Below are 19,370 nucleotides of genomic sequence, written 5' to 3'. Positions count from 1 at the left end.
GGGCCTCCGTAGCGCAGGGGCGCGGAGGGCTTCGAAGAAAGAAAGGGTCCCCGCCCCCGCCTCCCCATCGGTCTCGAGGCTCACAGTGCGCTCGGCCGCCGTGCCTTCGCGCCCTCCGTCCCGCCCCTGCGTGCCCCGCGGCGCCGGCGAACAGGCGGCCACGCGGACTCGCCGGCGGGGACGGGGTTCTGGGCCGCACTGCGCATGCGCCCGGGCGGGCCGGCGGCGGCGGCGGCGGCGGCGGCGGCGCAGGTTCCCGGCCGCGCGGCGCTGAGCAGTGATTGTCCTGCTCGCGGGCGGCGAGGCCGCGTGGGGCGCGGCTTCCCGGCGGCTGTGCCGCGGCACCCGGGCCGAGGGGCGTCCGGGCCGATGAGATCGCCGCTGCCCCGCGCCCTGTAGAGGTTTCGAGGCGGAGAGAGAAGCACCGGGCCGGTTCCGAACCCTCCGGTCGGACCGCCTGTGCGGGGGAACTGAACCCGCACGCGGGGCCGGACCGTGGAACGGCGAGGCCGCGGAGAGGTGAGTCCCGCGGGGCCGGGCGGGTCTGCAGGAAGGGGAGGTGTGTCTCCCCCCCGCCCCCCCGCCCCAGGCCGCGGGGGTGGGATTCCCAGGGTAGGATGATGCCGAGATGGGCTGGGGAGTCCAACCGAGGACTTTCTGGGGAGGTATGGATGTGTATTAAAAATAAGAAGCAAAACCCTTAGAAAGAGTGGTCTGTCCTCCTTCCCCTTTCTCTCCACGGGCCTCTCCCCCTGCCCTTTCTTTGTGCTTTTTGCCAGCAGCGCTCGCGGACTTGCAGGGAAGGAGGTCCGCCCGCGGTCCTCCGCCGCCGCCTGGAGCATCCTCGCGGGAGAAAGGCGCGGAGTTACCACCCCTCCCTCCTCCCCAGTGCTTCCGCCTGTGCTTGTCCCAGCCCATCCCGCCCCTGGCCTGTCCCTCCTGCGAATGATTTCTGAATGGTTCTAGTTTGCCTATTAAAACTTCAGGGCGAAAGATGGTTCTTGCAGGAGCCCATCCCGATGGTACTTGGGTACTTCCATTGTCACTGCTCCCCGCGTGATCAGCCTCCGGGCAGCACCGCCCACCTTGTTTGGAAACAAGCGCTTCCGTGTACCCGTTCGTGTAGTTCCCCCAGGCACCCCGTGAGTGGGTATCGCCAGCTTTCCCTGGTGCGAGGGGAAGCAGCTGAAAGTGGTAAAAAAAAGAAAGCTAGGTTGCCCCAGGCCTTTGCTCTCTCTGCTGCAGAGTTTGGTGACGACTGGTTTCCTTGAGATATCAGTTTATCCGCATCTATGGACTTGTAGCTTCCTCGGCTTCACTGAATTCTGCTTTTCAGGGCTCAGCTCGATTTCGGTCTTCAAACATCCTTGTATGGATGGATGAGTGATGATGTGTGATGAAATGAAGTTGAACTTGCTTAAGGAGCCATTGTTAAGCCACCATTCTAAAGCATGGGGTCAGTCTATAGGTGCTGACCTGAGACGATGTCATTTTTGAATAAGTGTGGTTTAATTACACACCTCCCGAGGCATACTTGGGTGACTTTGAAGAGTGCTGTTGGGGAAAGAAGTCTTAAATTGATTTGTATATGGTTTAAGAAAAATTTTAACTGGGAATAATTCTGAGATTGCTGTATCTTCTCCTTTTGATGTTGAATAATGTTTTATGAAATGACGGTGGTAGAGGTAAGTTTTGTTTTAAATCGTTGTTCTCAACACAGTAAGGAGTTGCCAGTATAGTTGTGGCCACATGGACCTCTCCAGTGCCTCAGTTAATATTGCTTTTGTAGTGCTAATTACCGAGTCTTAACACTCAACAGTTCTCCGGTTATTTCTCTTCTTTTGGTAATGCCTGGGTAGAGCCTAGGACTCGGCACTGATCACACTACATGATGTTCTGTAGACCTTGATGGTTTGATTTAGACATCAGTGTTCAGCAGGAGATTTTTTTAATTCAAATTATTACAGAAATGAGGACAAAGTTTCTTTTCTCTGTCTTCTCTAGGAAGGTGCAATGGCGAGGAGTTTATCCATAATCTTCATCCTGACCTTCACTCTGTCAGTCACAAATCTCCTTCATGAAGTAGAACCGGCAACTGCCCTCCCTCAGGCCACTGAGAAAATCCCAAACTGGGAATCCGGCATTGATGTGGACTTGGCAGTTACCGCCCAGCGGCATCATCTGCAGCAGCTTTTCCATCGCTATGGAGAAAATAACTCTTTGTCAGTGGAAGGGTTCAGAAAGTTACTTCAGAACATAGGCATAGATAAGATTAAAAGAGTTCATTTACACCATGACCATGACCATGACCATGAGCATCACTCCGACCATGAGCATCACGCCGACCATGACCATCATTCCGACCATGACCATCACTCTGACCACGAGCATCACTCTCACCGTAATCATGCTGCTTCCAGTAAAAATAATCGGAAAGCTCTTTGCCCAGACCATGACTCCGATAGTCCCAGTAAAGATACTAGGAACAACCAGGGGAAAGGATCTCGCCGATCAGAACATGCCAACAGCAGAAGGAATGTTGTAATCAAGGATGGTGTTGGTGCTAGTGAAGTGACCTCAACTGTGTATAATGCTGTCTCTGAAGGAACTCACTCTCTTGAGACAATAGAAACTCCAAAACCTGGAAAGCTCCCTAAAGCTGTGAGCAGCTCCACTCCCCCCAGTATTACAGAAAAGAGCCGGCTGAGCCGGCCCACCAGGAGGAAAACTAATGAGTCTGTGAGTGAGCCCAGAAAGGAGTTTATGTATTCCAGAAACACAAATGCAAACACTCAGGAGGTAAGATGAAGGCTGTTCTTACTTTAATCAATATGCCTGCTTGTCTGTTCTGTCATTGCCATTCTATCTCTAGTTGTAAGGAGTTTAGAGTAAAAATAAAATGGTGAAGTTACTGAAAAGAAAATTTCTCAGCAAGGCACTTGGCCCAAAGTGTTCCTACCATGTTGTAATCATTTCTGATTTAAAAAAGAAAAGAAGAAGAAAAAAAACAAAAAACTTGGAGGATAGAAAGAATAGAGCTGCCTTCTAAAACTTTTTTAAAATATATTTTTATTGCTTTTAGAAAGGGAGAGAGAGAGAAATATCAATGATGAGAGAGAATTACTGATCAGCTGCCTTCTGTTCACCCCACACTGGGCATGTGTCCTGACCAGGAATTGAGCCGTGACCTTTTGGTTGATGCTCAATCACTGAGCCATGCCAGCTGGGCTAAAACTGTTTTCTATATAGAATTTAAAATAAGTATAAAAAGCAGGTATCAAAGTTATTTTTGGAGAAAGTTTTTAAAGGCGAGTATTATTAATAAAAAGTAGAAAATGGGAGGTTGAAAATGCGGGGGTTAGAACCCATGTTTTAGGGAAAGGCGTGGTTGAAGGGGTTGCAGAACGCAAGAACCTTAATACCTCCTTGCAGATGGATTGTAATTTGTGGAGTCATTGGAACTGCTGCCAAGAACGACGTACTGGACAAGTGAATGCCTGGGCAATGAAGTTCTGATTTCATGTGTTTTTTCTAAGATTAGACTTTTCTAGATTAGACTTTTAGGCTGTATTCAGTTTGCCTTAACTGAAGGATGTTAAGAACAGGGAGTTAGTTGATATATGTTAATAAGCAAAACTTAAGTACTTCATGCAAGCCATCATGTGACCTGTTCTAATTCTGGGATAATATTACTAATGGTCATTGCCATAGTGACACTGGTAATAAAGTGTGTTCTGTGTAGTATTAACCAAGAATTGGTGGAATTTAAAATAATTTGCAGATGATGAGAAACAGTTGCTACCACCAATTCTGGGGGAATAGAAGGAGCTTAGGTTACTCAACAGATTCTCTTCAAACTAGCCAACTCATTAAATTGTTGAAACAGCTGCCTGCCGGTACAGGTTTGCTTTATTACCAACTTTACCCTGTGTGAGCGTAATGTACATACTTTAATATGCTCTCGTAGAGCATTATTTTGCCAAGAATGTAGTCAGAACTGAACTAAGTTTTACAAGTATGGTGACTGTGGTTAGAATGACGTGTTTTGGGCTTGTTTAGGCCAGGTAGGGTAGCGTTGGTACTAAAATAACATATGTGTCAATCTCTAATGACCCCCATCTCGAAATTAAAGCTCATTTCCTTAATAGGTTTATACAGTGAGTTAACAGGCTTGTGAATGTTCATTTATTCTCAAGCTTATTTCACTTAAGGCTTTGTCCCTAGGCGACTAGTGGTGTAACTTTCCACCTAGAAGTAAGCAGAGAGGTGAGATAACACTATTATGACATACTATCTCCAGGTAGTTTGAGAAATTCCAAAGTACTTAAAACAGAAGCTGATTTTAATCAATGTTAACTTAAAATTAAGAAGCAGCTTCAGTAAGGAACGGGTGTTGTGTGATCAAACAACTTTTTTGGATTATCTAATGGGAATGCCTTTTGGTGCTTTTCACTGCTTTGTTTTCTTTAGTGTTTCAATGCATCAAAGCTGCTCACATCACATGGCATGGGCACCCAGGTTCCGCTGAATGCAACGGAGTTCAACTACCTCTGCCCAGCCATCATCAATCAAATTGATGCTAGATCGTGTCTGATTCATACAACGAGTGAAAAGAAAGCTGAAGTCCCTCCAAAGACCTATTCTTTACAAATAGGTAGAATTGAGATTTTTTTATGTAAAAACAACTTCCAGTAGATACATTTATGTTGTAGTGTTCTTTATATTTTCAAAAACCTATTCATTTTTAGCATAATTTCAAATATACCATCTTTTTTAAAATATATCTTTATTGAAAGTCTTACAGATGTCCCCCCCCTTTTTTTCCCCCCATTGATCCCCTCCACCCTGCACCCAACCCTCAAAGGCCTGCACCACACTGTTGTCTGTGCCCATGAGCTATGCATATAAATCCCTGGGTTATCCTCTCCTCACCCCACCACTCCTGCCGTCCTTCTTAGATTCCTCAGTCTGCTCCCTGCTTCCATGTCTCTGGATCTATTTTATTCACCAGTTTATTTTGTTCATTAGATTCCACATGAGTGAGATCATTCTGCCTTAAGCAAGCATGTTAGCTTGACCCTTAAAAAAACTTAGGTTGTAACTTGCCTTATTTTTTTTTTTTTTTTTAACACCTCTTCACAGATTGAAGCAAAACAATTCAACAGCTGCTGCTTCACCCAAAAGCGGTGTTTTTACTTGCCCTTTTTTGACAGCTCAGTGGGTCATTAGCAAAAGTGCTTTTAAAAGGGGTACTTGCCATATCTTAAAAAAAAAAAAAAAAGATAAATGAGTAAAACATAGGTTGTAATTTGCCTGAGATCATGAAGTGTCAAGGGTTATCTGAAATCTGGGCTTTTTATATTGTCACCCTGATTGGGAGAAGGGTCAGAGTTAATCTCTGCTTTTTAGGAATCTAATTCTGGTCTGTTATTTATTTTTTTAATATATCTTTTTATTGATTTCAGAGATGAAGAGAAAGGGAGAGAAATATCAATGATGAGGGGGAAATCATTGATTGGCTGCCTCCTGCACACCCCCTATTGGGGATTGAGCCTGCAACCAAGGTACATGCTCTTGACTGGAATCGAACCTACCAATCTTCTGTCCACAGTCTGACACTCTATCCATTGAGCCAACCTGGCCAGGGCTCTGGTCTGTTATTAATAAATCAAACCAGGATAAGCTGTGCTATAGTGTAGAGCAGGATTGGGGAACCTATTTTCTGACAGGGCCATTTGGGTATTTATAAATCATTCACTGGCCATACAGAGTTATAACTTAAAAATTAGCCTGCTAGTAATACATCTACACAATGGAATACTACTCTGCTGTAAAAAAGAAGGAACTCTTACCTTTCATAACATCACTGGCAGACATGGAGAGAGTTATGCTAAGCGAAATAAGCCAGTCGGAGAAAGATAAATATCACATGATCTCACTCATTTGTGGAATATAATGAACAACATAAACTGGTGAACAAAAATAGATCCAGAGCCAGAAAAGCATTAAACCATTAAATAGACCATCAAACCTCAAAGGGAAGGTGGGGGTGGGGGAGGTCAGGGCATGTGTGGGGCGTGGGAGTGGCCAGGAGAGGTCAATGAGGGGAAAAGGAGACACATGTAATACTTCAATCAATAAAGAATAAAAAAAAGCCCTAACCAGTTTGGCTCAGTGGATAGAGCATTGGCCTGCAGACTGAAGGGTCCCAGGTTCGATCAAGGGCATGTGCCTTGGTTATGAGCACAGCCCCAGTAGGGGGTGAGCAGGAGGCAGCTGATGGATGTTTTTCTCTGATAGATGTTTCTAACTCTCTATCCCTTTCCCTTCCTCTCTAATAAAGCAATAAAATACATATTTTTTAAAGAATTTAAAAAATTAACTTGCTACGTTTGGTCCTTTAACTCACCTTTAGCCTTGGCAGGACTAGACCAAATGATTTCACAAGCCTTATACAGCCTGCGGGCCGGATGTTCTAGAGACGGTCCTCACCTCTGGTGGCCTTATAAAGTCTGGTGGGCATTCCTTACCTCTGGCCAGACCTTATAAGGCTTGGCTGTAAGTTCCTCACCCCTGACTAGAATTTTCAGTGCTCAAAAACTATAATGAAGCCGAAACCGGTTTGGCTCAGTGGATAGAGCGTCGGCCTACCAACTGAAAGGTCCCGGGTTCGATTCCGCCGGTCAAGGGCATGTACCTTGGTTGCGGGCACATCCCCAGTAGGGGGTATGCAAGAGGCAGCTGATAGATGTTTCTCTCTCATGGATGTTTCTAACTCTCTATATCCCTCTCTCTTCCTCTGTGTAAAAAATCAATAAAATATATTTTAAAAAAAAACTATAATGAAGAAATAGTTGCTTTGTTTACTGAGAAAATAATTCTCTGTTTCCTTTTTTTTCTTTTTTCCCTTTTTCTCCTTTAACATATTCCTCTTCTCTTTCATAATTTAGGTGTTACAGGAGTCTGAAAGCTCAGTTTCCAAATGAGCTAGAATTCATCCTTGTTTATCATTTCTTTCCATTTCTTTGCCTTTTCCCTTCTGTCACTACCAGCTGAAGGATTTTCCTTTAGGTTATGCTCTTTACCTAGAGAGTTTACTCACATTGTTCATTTGAGCCCAATTGTTGGTTGTTGAGTTTGTATTTCTTTAAGATTGCCTACGTTTACAAGTTACTTTATGCTACTCCAAAGTCTCTCTTTTAAAGTTTATCAATTGTATGTTTTTTACCTTTGCTCTTTTCTTTGACAGCCTGGGTTGGTGGCTTTATAGCCATTTCCATCATCAGTTTCCTGTCTTTGCTGGGTGTTATCTTAGTGCCTCTCATGAATCGGGTGTTTTTTAAGTTTCTCCTGAGTTTCCTTGTGGCATTGGCTGTTGGGACATTGAGTGGTGATGCTTTTTTACACCTTCTTCCACATGTAAGTATGATATTGTATTATTCAGCATTGAAAATACACATACATTTTTTTTTATTTGTACTAGAATTTTTTGTATTGATATTTATAAAGGTAAGAAATTTGGTTTAGAGGAGTTGATTTTAAAATATATTTGGTAATCAAAAGCCGCATTTTGGGGCTTGATCTTTTTATTATTGATTTGAGAGAGAAGCAGAGACAGAGACATCAATGTAAGGGGAACATTGATTGGCTGTCTCCTGTACAAGCCCTGACCGGGTATCGAACCCACAACGTTTTGGTGTATGTGATAATTTTCCAACCAACTAAGCACACCAGCCAGGGCTGTGCTTGATCTTATTACATTGTGGGCAGTTTTTACTTTCCTTTATAAAGACTAATTTAATTTTGGGGGATCCAGACAGATTCTATTGATGCTGGTATTATGACAGTCTGCGACAGTGTGAATTGTCTGCTTACATATTAGTGTAATTGCCACAACAATAAAAAATGTGGCTGTCTACCCAAGAAAATTGAGGGTTTTTCTTCAGAGTTGAATTAATGTGTATATTTACAGATTTTCACTTGGTGACATGAGTGAATTCTTAAGTAAAGCAAGTTTGGTAAAGTGAGTTTACTTTTCCATTAAATATTTGGGATAGGTGTGCAGGTAGAAAATACTTGGATCTCATTTTTTATTTTTCCCTTGGAGATTTGCAGGTAAGTGTGAGGTGGGGGGATTATTTCTAGAGTTCTCATCATGCTTTCCCCAATAGTGAAAGGAAGCTGTTTTGCTGTGACAAATTCCCTGACCATCAAAGGGCAGGTGTTCAGGAATACTTGCTGCACAGAGTGACATGTATTAGGTCTAGTAATAATTAATGTCGTTTTCTAATACTTTTTTAAATCGAATTTATTTAAACAATACAACAAAATTTAATCAACAATATAGTTGCCGTTGTTTTCTACTACTTGTGCCCAACGCTCAGGAAGCATTTTAATCCCTCTGCTGTAAAATTCTTGTGATTTTGATGCAAAAAATTCGGTCAATGCATTTTTGAGGCATTCTTCGTTATTAAATTTTTTTCCAAGAAGAAAGTTTTGCAAAGAACGAAACAAATGGTAATTGGAAGGGGCAATATCAGGAGAATATGCAGGTTGAGGGAGAACTTCGCATTCCAACTGGCGCAGTTTTTCAGCAGTGATTCTTGCAGTATGTGGTCGTGTGTTATCGTGAAGAATTACGCCCTTCCAATTTTTTAGCGCGGGTTCTTTTTCTCTTAAAGCTTGGGCTAACCTTTCCAATTGGGCACTATACACTGCACTTGCAATGGTTTGGTTAGATGGTAAAAGTTCATAATGAAGAATTCCTTTAAAATTCCACCAAACACACAACATCACTTTTTCCGCATGCAAGTCAGGTTTTGGCATGGGCTGCAGAGCCTCATTTTTGTCCAACCATTGAGGCCGCCTTTTCAAATTAACATACACTACCCATTGTTCATCTCCGGTAACAATTTGCTCTAAAAACGGCAAACGGTTTTGACGAGAGAGGAGCGAACTGCAAATTGTGACTCTTTGATTATGGTTGTTGTCGGTCAACTCATGAGGAACCCAGTTTCCAAACTTTTGGACTTTGCCAACTGCATGCAATTGATTGGAAATTGTTTTTTGTGAACAATTTAAAGTTGTCGCAAGCTCTTGTTGGGTAATTTGAGGATTTTGCACCAAAAGAGCTTGAAGAGCTTCTTGATCAAAATTGGACACACGGTCTCGACCACTCTTGTCATCTAACGAAAAATTTCCCTCGCGAAATTTCTCAAACCAACGCTGGCATTTTCTGGCGCTAACTGCATCTTCACCAAGAGCACTACAGATGTTTTTTGCAGCCTCACTTGCTTTTCTTCCTAATTGGAACTCGTAAAGCATGCAGTGCCGAATATGCTCTTCATCCGCCATCTTCTTAGCCCTAGTTTTGCAACAAAAACCAAACCAAACACAAACTTTTTCAAGCAAAACTTGTTAATTGCACTTCACACGTTCTGTAGATACCACGTGTTTGAAGGTTATGTCAATACAAGTCAACGCCAAGCAAGATTTTAAACGAATGTTTAAAAACGACATTAATTATTACTAGATCGATACAGGGGGTGTATCCTGTAACCCCACCACCAACCCTAGTTTCTCCTCTGTGTATGTGCCACACTCAACTTCCTAACATGAAGTAACATAGTCTCTGCTGCACCCTGAAGGCCACTGGCCAGTGACCCTGGATCAGGTTCTTGCCAGAGCTCATTACATAGATTGGGCTTCTTGTAAGCACATGGATGACAGTGGAATGAGCCTTTTAGCAAGGAGTGGAAGCAGTAATCTCTACAGATCTAATAAGTCCAGCAGTTCCCTGTTACTTAATGTTCTAAATTTCCCAAAGTATCCTTTTAATTACCTAATTCTGAATTATTTCAAATTGGACCTTAGGCAGTTTTTCTGACGTGTGAAACTAATGAATTTATAAAATGTATGGTGTTTTGCTTTTAGTCTCATGCAAGTCACCACCATAGTCACAGCCATGAGGAAACAACAATGGAGATGAAGAGAGGGCCACTGTTCAGTTATCTGTCTTCTCAAAACATAGAAGAAAGTACCTATTTTGATTCCACATGGAAGGGTCTCACAGCTCTGGGAGGATTGTATCTCATGTTTCTTGTTGAACATGTACTCACATTGATCAAGCAATTTAAAGATAAGAAGAAAAAGGTAAGGAAAAGTATATTAAGTACTGTACTTACTATGCATCAAACATTTATTTAGAGTAGTATTCTAACTAGACTGTTAGCAGAGCTTGTCCTGGGCATATGATCTTTGTTTGAGAGGTATTGAGCATTTCTGAGATTCTTTTAGCTCTGAGAGACATTAATGGAGAGTAAGTTTGTATCTTTATAATATCTTTATAATGCTGGAGTTCTCTACAGAATTCCCTTCAAACTCATGAGAAGAGTGAGAAGGGCAAGGATAAACATTTATACAAATGACCAAACAGGGCACAAGTCCTTGGAGATTGGAAGATTCATGATTATGGCCCTGATGGTTTCATGGGTGTATACTTACCCCAAACTCTCTGAATTATATACATCAAATATGTAAAGCTCTTTATATCTCAATCATACCCCAGTGAAGTGACTTAAGAAAAACCATGGATATACCATCAATATTCATTGGTAGTTATGATTATGTGATTAACTCTTAATTATTTATCTAGTAGCTAGATATTCTGTGTTTGTTTTTTTTTTTTAAGGATATGTAGCTTTCAGATATGACCTTTGCAAATTTCCTCTAGAAAATAGTATGAAGCCAAACAGTAGACTTTATTTCTGGCAAAAATAACTTTTGGGTTGCCTGTGGTTATTTGCCTCCTCTTATCTGATGTGACCAGGGAAGTCACTAGAATAGCAAGGAAGATGGAGAGAAAGGAAAAATTCTGGATACATTTAATAAAACTAGGTTGGACATGAGGAGGAGGGAGATGTCATTGATGAGTCTCGGATTTCCAGCGTGAGCAATAACCTTTACTGGCAGAAAGTTTGAGGTTGAACTGTTCTCCGTGAGAACAGAGACTCTTTGTTTCTTATTTTACGTTGTATTGCCAGTGCTTAGCAATGGGAACATTATAGGCCCTTAATACTTAAAGAATAAAAGAATTCATTAAGATCTCTAAGTTCTAGAGAGAGTCATTGCCCAATGAGAAATGAAGCATTAAGTAAAGTTATTTAAAATACCCTGAATTGTTTATATTCACAGATATTTAAATACTTCCTCTGTATTGTGTTAAGGGTAGGTATAAAGATTTGTTTGTGTGCTTGCCTTTCAAAATTCTTATAGCCTGTTGGCATAAGAACATATAAAGCTGTGAACATTTTGAGTTTATCAGAATTTACTTGAGCCAAACAGGCCATGCCTGGGAGCAGGATCTCATTAGACTGAGAACAATGCTTCCCAGAATGAGGGTTTGCAATTTCTTTAATGCATTTGGAATTAAGGAGGGAAGGAAGGAAGATTACTTTAAGTGAAAGGGCAAGGCCAGGAAATATCTGTGATTCGGTACAGGATGGTTGACAAGACTATGTGCTCTCCTGAAGTGGTTCTGGCTCCATTCCTAAAGTATTGTATATGAAAAAGGCATTCAAAGGTGTGTTAGCAGATGTACAAAAACAATGGACAGGTAACCTTTCACTAGGGAAGTTCTATACCATAACCTTCCCGGTTAGACAGTTATGATCAGATCAATTGCCCTGAGAGGTTACGTTCAGTCACTGCACTTGTCAGATTTATTTTAGAGCCTCTTTTGCCTCCACAAACCTAAGAATGTTCAGATATCTTACACACTGTCAGAACTAGAATGAAATCTTAGGTATAATAGTGATTGTTTAAGTCATATTTATAGGTACTACAAATGTAATTTTTGAGTGACATTTTTATATTTTGAATATTATCTTCTATATAAGTATTACCATTGTTTAAACCAGCAGTCGCCAACTGGTGGTCCATGAGATCCGAAAGGTTGGCGACCACTGTTTTAAACAGTGACCTTCTGCTCGGGCTCAGAGATTGGAGCAGTATCTCAAGCATAGTGGTTAAAAACCCTGGTTATAAATTCAAGGCTACCTGAGATTTATTTAAAGAAAGAAAGCTTGTTAATGGTGTTATGTTATAGGAAGAGTATTTTAGTTATAATAATACAGCTAACACATAGCAATGTCACAGTGTAGTTTTGGGATGTAAAAAGTATGGGAAGTATGGGTTTTCAGCATACAAAGGAGAGATGGAGGAAACCTAGGACTAGCAGATCACTAAATGCCTGAAGAAAATGCTCTCTGGCTGGTTCTACATTGATAACCTGAGACAGAACTCCTTTTTAATGTGTATGTGAGTCATGGGGATCTAGTTAAATCCCCATCTGATTCATTGGGTCTGAGATGGTGTGCAGCTTACGGAATACCGCACGTAGAATAGATGACCTCGAGGACATTCATAAAGATGAATGTGATTTTTCTGCGTTTCATTCTTCACCCTTTGAACAGTTACTGTGCCTAGGACGCATTGCTGGGTGCTGTGCAAGCTAAGTGTATGCCCTGTCCTTTTGGTGGCCTTTATTCCAATGAAAGTTTGTTACTCTGCAGGTTTTTTCTGTATCTTTTGCTTACGTGTCTATTGAAAGTTGTACACATAAGCAACCCAACTATTTTTAAAGTATTTCTTTCCCTTGCTATGTTAGAATCAGAAAAAAACTGAAAATGATGATGACGAGGAGATTAAGAAGCGGCTGTCCAAGTATGAATCTCAACTTTCAACAAATGAGGAAAAAGTAGACGCAGATGATCGTAAGTCCTTATGAATCTGGGAGTTGGAGGGAATTCGTTGCTCTTCTCGGACTGTATGGAAGGGATGGGACTATGTCGTGTGTGTGTGTGTGTGTGTGTGTGTGTGTGTGTGTGTGTGTTGTCCCGTCTTCCCTCCCCCCACCTGCTTTTTTCTTTCTTTCTTTTTTGACTCATACTTTTTTGAATTGCCGGTGAGGAGGTTGTTTGTAAGGAGGCAGAAGAAATTAAGGGAGGATCTGGGGAGTGATTATTGCAGATTAATGTTTAATATCTACTCTTAATATGTGAGACCATTTAATTTTTAAAATTCATTAAAACCTATTAATTTCCCCCCCCCCCATCAATAATACTCTAATGGCCCTAGCTGGGTTTGGCTCAGTGGATAGAATGTTGGTCTACAGACTGAAGGGTCCCAGGTTTGATTCCAGTCAAGGGCACATGCCCAGAGGCAGCCAATCAATGATTATCTCTCTCTCCCTCTCCCTTCCTCTCTGAAAGCAATAAAAAATATATGATAAAAAAATAATAATACTGTAATGTTCAGTCCTTCAGGTATATGGGAGATAGTTGCTCCATTTTAAGATCTTTTTTGCTTTTATTGTCAGTGGAACTGTTTGAAACGTGTCCTTTTTGTTTATACCCAGGACCTGAAAGCTATTTACGAGCAGACGCACAGGAGCCCTCCCATTTTGACTCTCAGCAGCCAGCAATCTTGGAAGAAGAAGAGGTCATGATAGCCCATGCACATCCACAGGAAGTCTATAATGAATACGTACCCAAAGGGTGCAAGAACAAATGCCACTCGCATTTCCACGATACCCTGGGCCAGTCAGATGACCTCATTCACCACCATCATGACTACCATCATATTCTTCATCACCACCACCACCAAAACCACCACCCCCACAGCCACAGCCAGCGATACTCTCGGGAGGAGCTGAAAGATGCTGGCATCGCCACACTGGCCTGGATGGTGATAATGGGCGATGGCCTGCACAATTTCAGCGATGGCCTAGCAATTGGTATACATCTACATATTTGCCTCTTATTGGTTGATTATCAAAATGTTGTTTCTTCTTTGGCTACTTTGGCATTTACCTATATTGCAACTACCAAAAGTTGTTTTAATTTGTAAGGTCTTAAGATCAAGTTCCAATGTGTGAGCTTTTGTCCCCTATTCATTTAAGTTCACTTACCTACAATATAAACAGTATTTATTAAAGTAAAAGAATCTGTTCTATCACATTTTCTTTCATGCTATAAAGGACTCTATTTCTGATAAGCTCAGTTACCAATCTCTATCCAAAGAACTATAGAGTTTTTGTTATTAAATTGTTATACCACAATAGGAGGTTATAGAATACTTAAAAATGTTAGTAGCTTAGTGCTGAAAGGAACCATGGAAATAGCTATAAACCAGGCAGCTGAGGCCTGGCAAGGTGAACCACTTGCCAAGGAGATAGTGCTGTTTGAGATGAGCCCAGGCCTTGGCTGCCTGGGAGCCTAGTGCTCTTCCCCCTCTGTATATTGTGCACATCAGAAGCAACAAAAGAGAACACTCAAGTACTAAGTCATGGTTTATACCTGACCAGCTGTAAAATAAGTTAGGTTTAAAAGGAGGAGAGCTATTTGTCTTAGACTCTTTTTATGAGGCAGTAAAAGAATGAATGTAAACAAGTCTGATTACGTAGTGAATTCTTTTGAGGCCAGTGAAACGATTTGTACTCTTTACTGATGAGTTTTTTTCTAAACATTTTAAATCAGTTTATTTTATATTTTTAAATAAGTGTTTGGCCAAAGCCGGTTTGGCTCAGTGGTAGAGCGTCGGCCTGTGGACTGAAAGGTCCCAGGTTTGATTCCAGTCAAGGGCATGTACCTTGGTTGTGGGCATATCCCCAGTAGGGGGTGTGCAAGAGGCAGCTGGTCGATGTTTCTCTCTCATTGACGTTTCTAGCTCTCTCTCTCTCTCTCCCTTCCTCTCTGTAAAAAAAAAAAAAAAAAAAAAAAAATCAATAAATAAGTGTTTGATGACATAGCAATTCTCAGGTTTTTGTAAGATTATCTAATCACTGTTAATGTGTAGTGGACTTTCCCTTCTTAAGCATGAGCTCCATTGGCATTTAAACCTAATTGAATGTAATCTGAGATTATTTACAAAGATACAGAGTGCCGTTGGGAAAGTTCTGTTTATTCACAGCCAGAATACCGTTTATTTCTTTTACCTCATTTTGTATGCTGGTAAGATTTATTTATTTATTTGTTTGTCTTTTTAGAAACACACCCATAAAATAATGTAGTCAGTCTTTTTCTGGTTGATTTTTATACAGGTGCTGCTTTCACTGAGGGTTTATCTAGCGGTTTAAGTACTTCTGTCGCTGTGTTTTGTCACGAGTTGCCTCATGAATTAGGTAAGAAGACCATGTAAATGGTATTTTCCAGGTGGCTAAATTGGCTGAGTGTCACTAGCTTTTGCTTCTTCATAACTTCTATGCCTTCTCATAAGTCTGCTAACCTAGCTAGCTTTTTTTTTTTAATCAGTGTACGTTTGTTTCCAGCCAGAATTCGGACCCCATAAGTACAATTACACAATTGCCTGGGTGGGGTTGCCTAAGAGGTACCTGGGCCTCCTTTTGCATTCTCTTCCCTTACTATTTCATAGGCCAGCATACTGCTGACCTCAGTGGTCATTTCTGCAATGTGAATCAGACCACGGGAATCAAATGAGTCATCTTCTCTTAACAGAGAGAATCTCTTCAGAGCTGAAGAAAAACCCCAAAGTTATTCTGGATCCCAGTCATGTCCTTGTTTTTTCCCTATAAACACATATTTGCACACACCATGACACTGTTTTCACTCCCTTCCTTGGCATGTGTTCTGCTACTCAGAAGGCCTCCCACTTGCCTGCTTAGTGCTTATAATCAGCACCTGGTTTCTGTTCTGTTCTGGATCCTTCATGCTCCATGAAGCCTTATCTATTCCCATCATAATGTATCTCATTTTCTCCTTGTATGACTAGAACATTAAACTCTTTAGCTCTTAGTTATAAATTGCCTTTATCATTTGCTGATCATTTCATATGTGTTCTCCACGCTCCTCTTTATGGCCAATTATAAGGTCCTTAAAGACAGTGTAAGAGCATAGTAATAGTAGGTTTGTATCACTCATTAACAAAGTGGGAGCGTTCAGAAAAACTTCAGATAAAAAAAAATCTTAGTTTATGGAGCTGTTAGGGTGATTTACACCTTAAAAATTAGACAATTTTTCCTCTTAAAAATTAGGTAATTTCTAAAAAAATTTTAGGTAATTTGTTAAATCTGTGAAGTCTTTTGGGTATGTGTTGCTATTTTTGTTTTTGTTTGTTTGTTGTTGTTTTGGTTAATCCTCACCCAAGGATATTTTTTTATTTTTTATTTTTAGAGAGAGTGGAAGGGAGGAGTGAAGTGGGAGGAGAGAGATAAACAGATGTGAGACACACATTAATTGGTTGCCTCCTGCATGTGCCTGACCTGAGCCAGGATCCAACCTACAACCCAGATATGTGCCCTTGTCTGGGAATCAAACCAGAGATTCTCCAGTCCAGTGGTTACTAACTGGTCCATGAGGCCCAAAAGGTTGGCGACCGCTGGTTTAACATTTGGAACAGTGGTTGTCAACGGTGGACCATGGACCACTGGTGGCCCATGAGGTCTGAAAGGTCGACGACCACTGTTCCAGTCCATGGGCCAACGTTCTAACCACTGAGAACACTGGCCAGGGCAAAGTCTTAGGTATGTGTTTTTAAAATGATTTTTCAATTACTTAATCCCCTTTTTTTGTTTTCGTTAAAGGTGATTTTGCTGTTTTACTAAAGGCTGGCATGACTGTTAAGCAGGCTGTTCTTTATAATGCTTTGTCAGCCATGCTGGCATATCTTGGAATGGCAACAGGAATTTTCATTGGTCATTATGCTGAAAATGTTTCTATGTGGATATTTGCACTTACTGCTGGCTTATTCATGTATGTTGCTCTGGTTGATATGGTAAGTATTGACTAGCAATAAAATAGACTGTTTTTGGAAACCTTATTTTTAAAAAGGCTTTAGATTAAATGCAGTAGTGATAAGTCATCCTATACTCAACAAGGTAGAATGTAAAATATAGTTCCTTTAGTTTAGAGTTTATCTTTTTAAATTGGTGATCACAAGCACATCCTTATCCTGCTTAATGTGTCTGAGGATGCAGAGAAATATCTACCCCATTCTGATTTAAATGTTTTTATTGATTTGAGAAGGACAGAAGAAAGGAGGCGGAGAGAGAAACATTGATGAGAGAGAACCATTAATTGGCTGCCTCCTGCACGTCCTCTACTGGATCTCAAGCCCACAACCTAGGCACGTGCCCTGACCAGGAATCAAACCTGAGACCTCTGGTGCATGGGACAACGCTCAACCAACCAAGCCACATGGGCCAGGGCACTAAAATTTTATTTTATATAGTTTAAGGTTTTCATATATCTGAACTCGAGTATGCCATAAGTTACAGTCTGTTCAGATACAGGCATGAAGCAGGAGCAAATGGGACCAAATATAAATTTGACTTGCTAAGCAAATAGTAAATAATCATTGTTAATTAAACTGCTAGGAAATGCTATGTGACATTAGCAAGAATCAGTATGTATGTGGTCTTGTTTTAAGGAATTGACTCAGTATATCCAGCTACATATAGTACAAATAAACTATCCTACAAAGGCTTATAAAAACTAATCTGTAAAAAGTTGCTCTTTTTTTTCTTTTTTCTTCTTCTCTAAGGTACCTGAGATGCTGCACAACGATGCTAGTGACCATGGATGTAGCCGCTGGGGATATTTCCTTTTACAGAATGCTGGGATGCTTTTGGGATTTGGAATAATGTTGCTTATTTCCATATTTGAACATAAAATTGTGTTTCGTATAAATTTCTAATTAGGGTATAAATGGTAGAGTAGCTTAAAAAAATGCTGTCTATAGTTTGAATAGGTCATAGGGAGATGAGAGTAGTTACTGTGATATGCAGCATTTAAAGTGGATTTTGTGATTTTCGTATGGAATATTGCCACTTGTTATGCTTATAAGGTCAGTTATGGTGGTAACCTAACGGTACATTTTAATATTTAAGTTATTCTATTTTGGGAATATAATCTATATACGCAATTTACCGGTTTTACCAGTCTATTGTATAAACAAGAGATTTGGCATGACATGTTCTGTATATTTCAAGAAAAATGTCTTTAATGTTTCTTCCTAGAACTAATTTAACAGTAATTCCCATGCTGGATTTTAGGCCTCCATAGAACTGCTCGTGTTCAGGAGTAAGAATATACATGAAGCCTCAAATACCAATAAAGCTTGTACTGAATTTAAGTTAAGAAATAAGGAGGAGCAGAAAATATGTGAGAATTAAAAAGGCATAAATTTATTTTTTTAAAATCACACAAGTGTGTATAAAATAAAAGGAAAATTTAGATTTAAATTAAAAAGGCAATATTGGTGTAGAGTACATGTGTACCATTTTTGTCAGGGTATTAATGTTCCCATAAAACCATAGTAAGCACTTTTTATTAATTTAGTTGTACATTTAACTTAGTATCATGGAAACGTCTAAATATAATTAATGAATTCAAACACACTACCACTTGACCAAGAAATTTGAATTTTAAAATACTTGTGTGGAGATATACCCGATGAGTGTGAGCAAATTTCTGTATTGCCAGAAGACTTAGACATCACCAAGTTATATATTGCCTGAAGTTGCAATTGGATAGTTAACTGGTTTACCAAATGTCAGCATATTAGGACTTTGAGAAAAGGACATTAAAACCATCCTGAGTTTATTTTGACCTCTGTATTCAGGAAGTCCTTTGGTATCTTTCAGTGCTTCAGTGTTGTCATTATGAGCAATTCTCATGTTTGTATATGTAGAGTACTTTAGACATACTAGGGCTATATGAAATTCTTTAGATGTTGCTTTTCTACAAAATAAAATCCCCATGATATCTTGATATTAAGTGTCTGATATTTCTTTTAACCATCTTGAACATTTTAAAATGTACTAGAGGCCCAGTGCACAAATTGGTGCTCGGGTGGGTCCCTCTGGGTGGCCTGCAGGGATCGGGCCAAAACCCGCAGTCCAACGCAGCTTTCAGCTCCTACCTGCTGCTCCCACTCATCCTGGTCCCGCTGTGCCTGCTGCGGTCTCGCACCCAATCAGTCCAGATCCCTGATCGGGAGAGTCTAGTGCCTCAGCAGCGCTCACCAGCCATGCCCTGTGTCTGTGCATCTGGCATCCTCCCAAGGGGAATAGCCTGCAGGATCAGGCTGAATTGTCCACTCGACCTGGGGTTTGACTATGGGGTGGGCCAGCCAGCCAACATCCTGCAGCCAGTTCCCCCTGCCAGCCCAGCCTGATCAGCCCTGATTAGGGCAGGCCAGCCAGACCTCACCCGTGCATGAATCCGTGCACCGGGCCTCTCATATAATTATATGTTTACTAGCTTGAGGAACTGCCATACCATTTGCCATAGCAACTGTATCATTTTAAATTCCCACTGCCGTGGGGCTTTTTGAAATCAAGGATAAAAATA

At 40.9% G+C, this 19,370-nt stretch overlaps 1 protein-coding gene and 1 non-coding gene across 4 annotated transcripts; one reads left to right on the top strand and one right to left on the bottom strand.

The window, feature by feature from the left end:
• Positions 1-274: 274 nt before the first annotated feature.
• SLC39A6 (solute carrier family 39 member 6) lies at positions 275-18,788 on the top strand. 3 transcript variants are annotated; one of them, XM_036417535.2, is made up of 11 exons: positions 275-519; positions 2,005-2,799; positions 4,225-4,266; positions 4,471-4,654; positions 7,250-7,419; positions 9,934-10,152; positions 12,668-12,773; positions 13,418-13,795; positions 15,101-15,181; positions 16,601-16,791; positions 17,560-18,788. In XM_036417535.2, the coding sequence occupies exons 2-11, from the start codon at positions 2,014-2,016 to the stop codon at positions 17,710-17,712; spliced, it is 2,310 nt and encodes a 769-aa protein (XP_036273428.1). In that variant the 5' UTR covers positions 275-519; positions 2,005-2,013; the 3' UTR covers positions 17,713-18,788. The 3 variants fall into 3 exon arrangements, with proteins under 3 accessions (XP_036273428.1, XP_036273429.1, XP_036273430.1); XM_036417536.2 differs by lacking the exon at positions 4,225-4,266 and having other exon boundaries at positions 279-519; XM_036417537.2 differs by lacking the exon at positions 15,101-15,181 and having other exon boundaries at positions 281-519.
• On the bottom strand, positions 5,127-5,250 carry LOC118708553. The gene has a single exon (XR_004984627.1). It is a non-coding gene; the product is annotated as a small nucleolar RNA SNORA21 (small nucleolar RNA).
• Positions 18,789-19,370: the final 582 nt, after the last annotated feature.

Source organism: Pipistrellus kuhlii, unplaced genomic scaffold (genome assembly GCF_014108245.1).
Source record: "Pipistrellus kuhlii isolate mPipKuh1 unplaced genomic scaffold, mPipKuh1.p scaffold_m20_p_6, whole genome shotgun sequence".
NCBI classification, from domain to species: Eukaryota; Metazoa; Chordata; class Mammalia; order Chiroptera; family Vespertilionidae; genus Pipistrellus; species Pipistrellus kuhlii.
The sequence above is the reverse complement of the archived record's forward strand: the minus strand, read 5'-3'. Positions and strand labels throughout refer to the sequence as shown.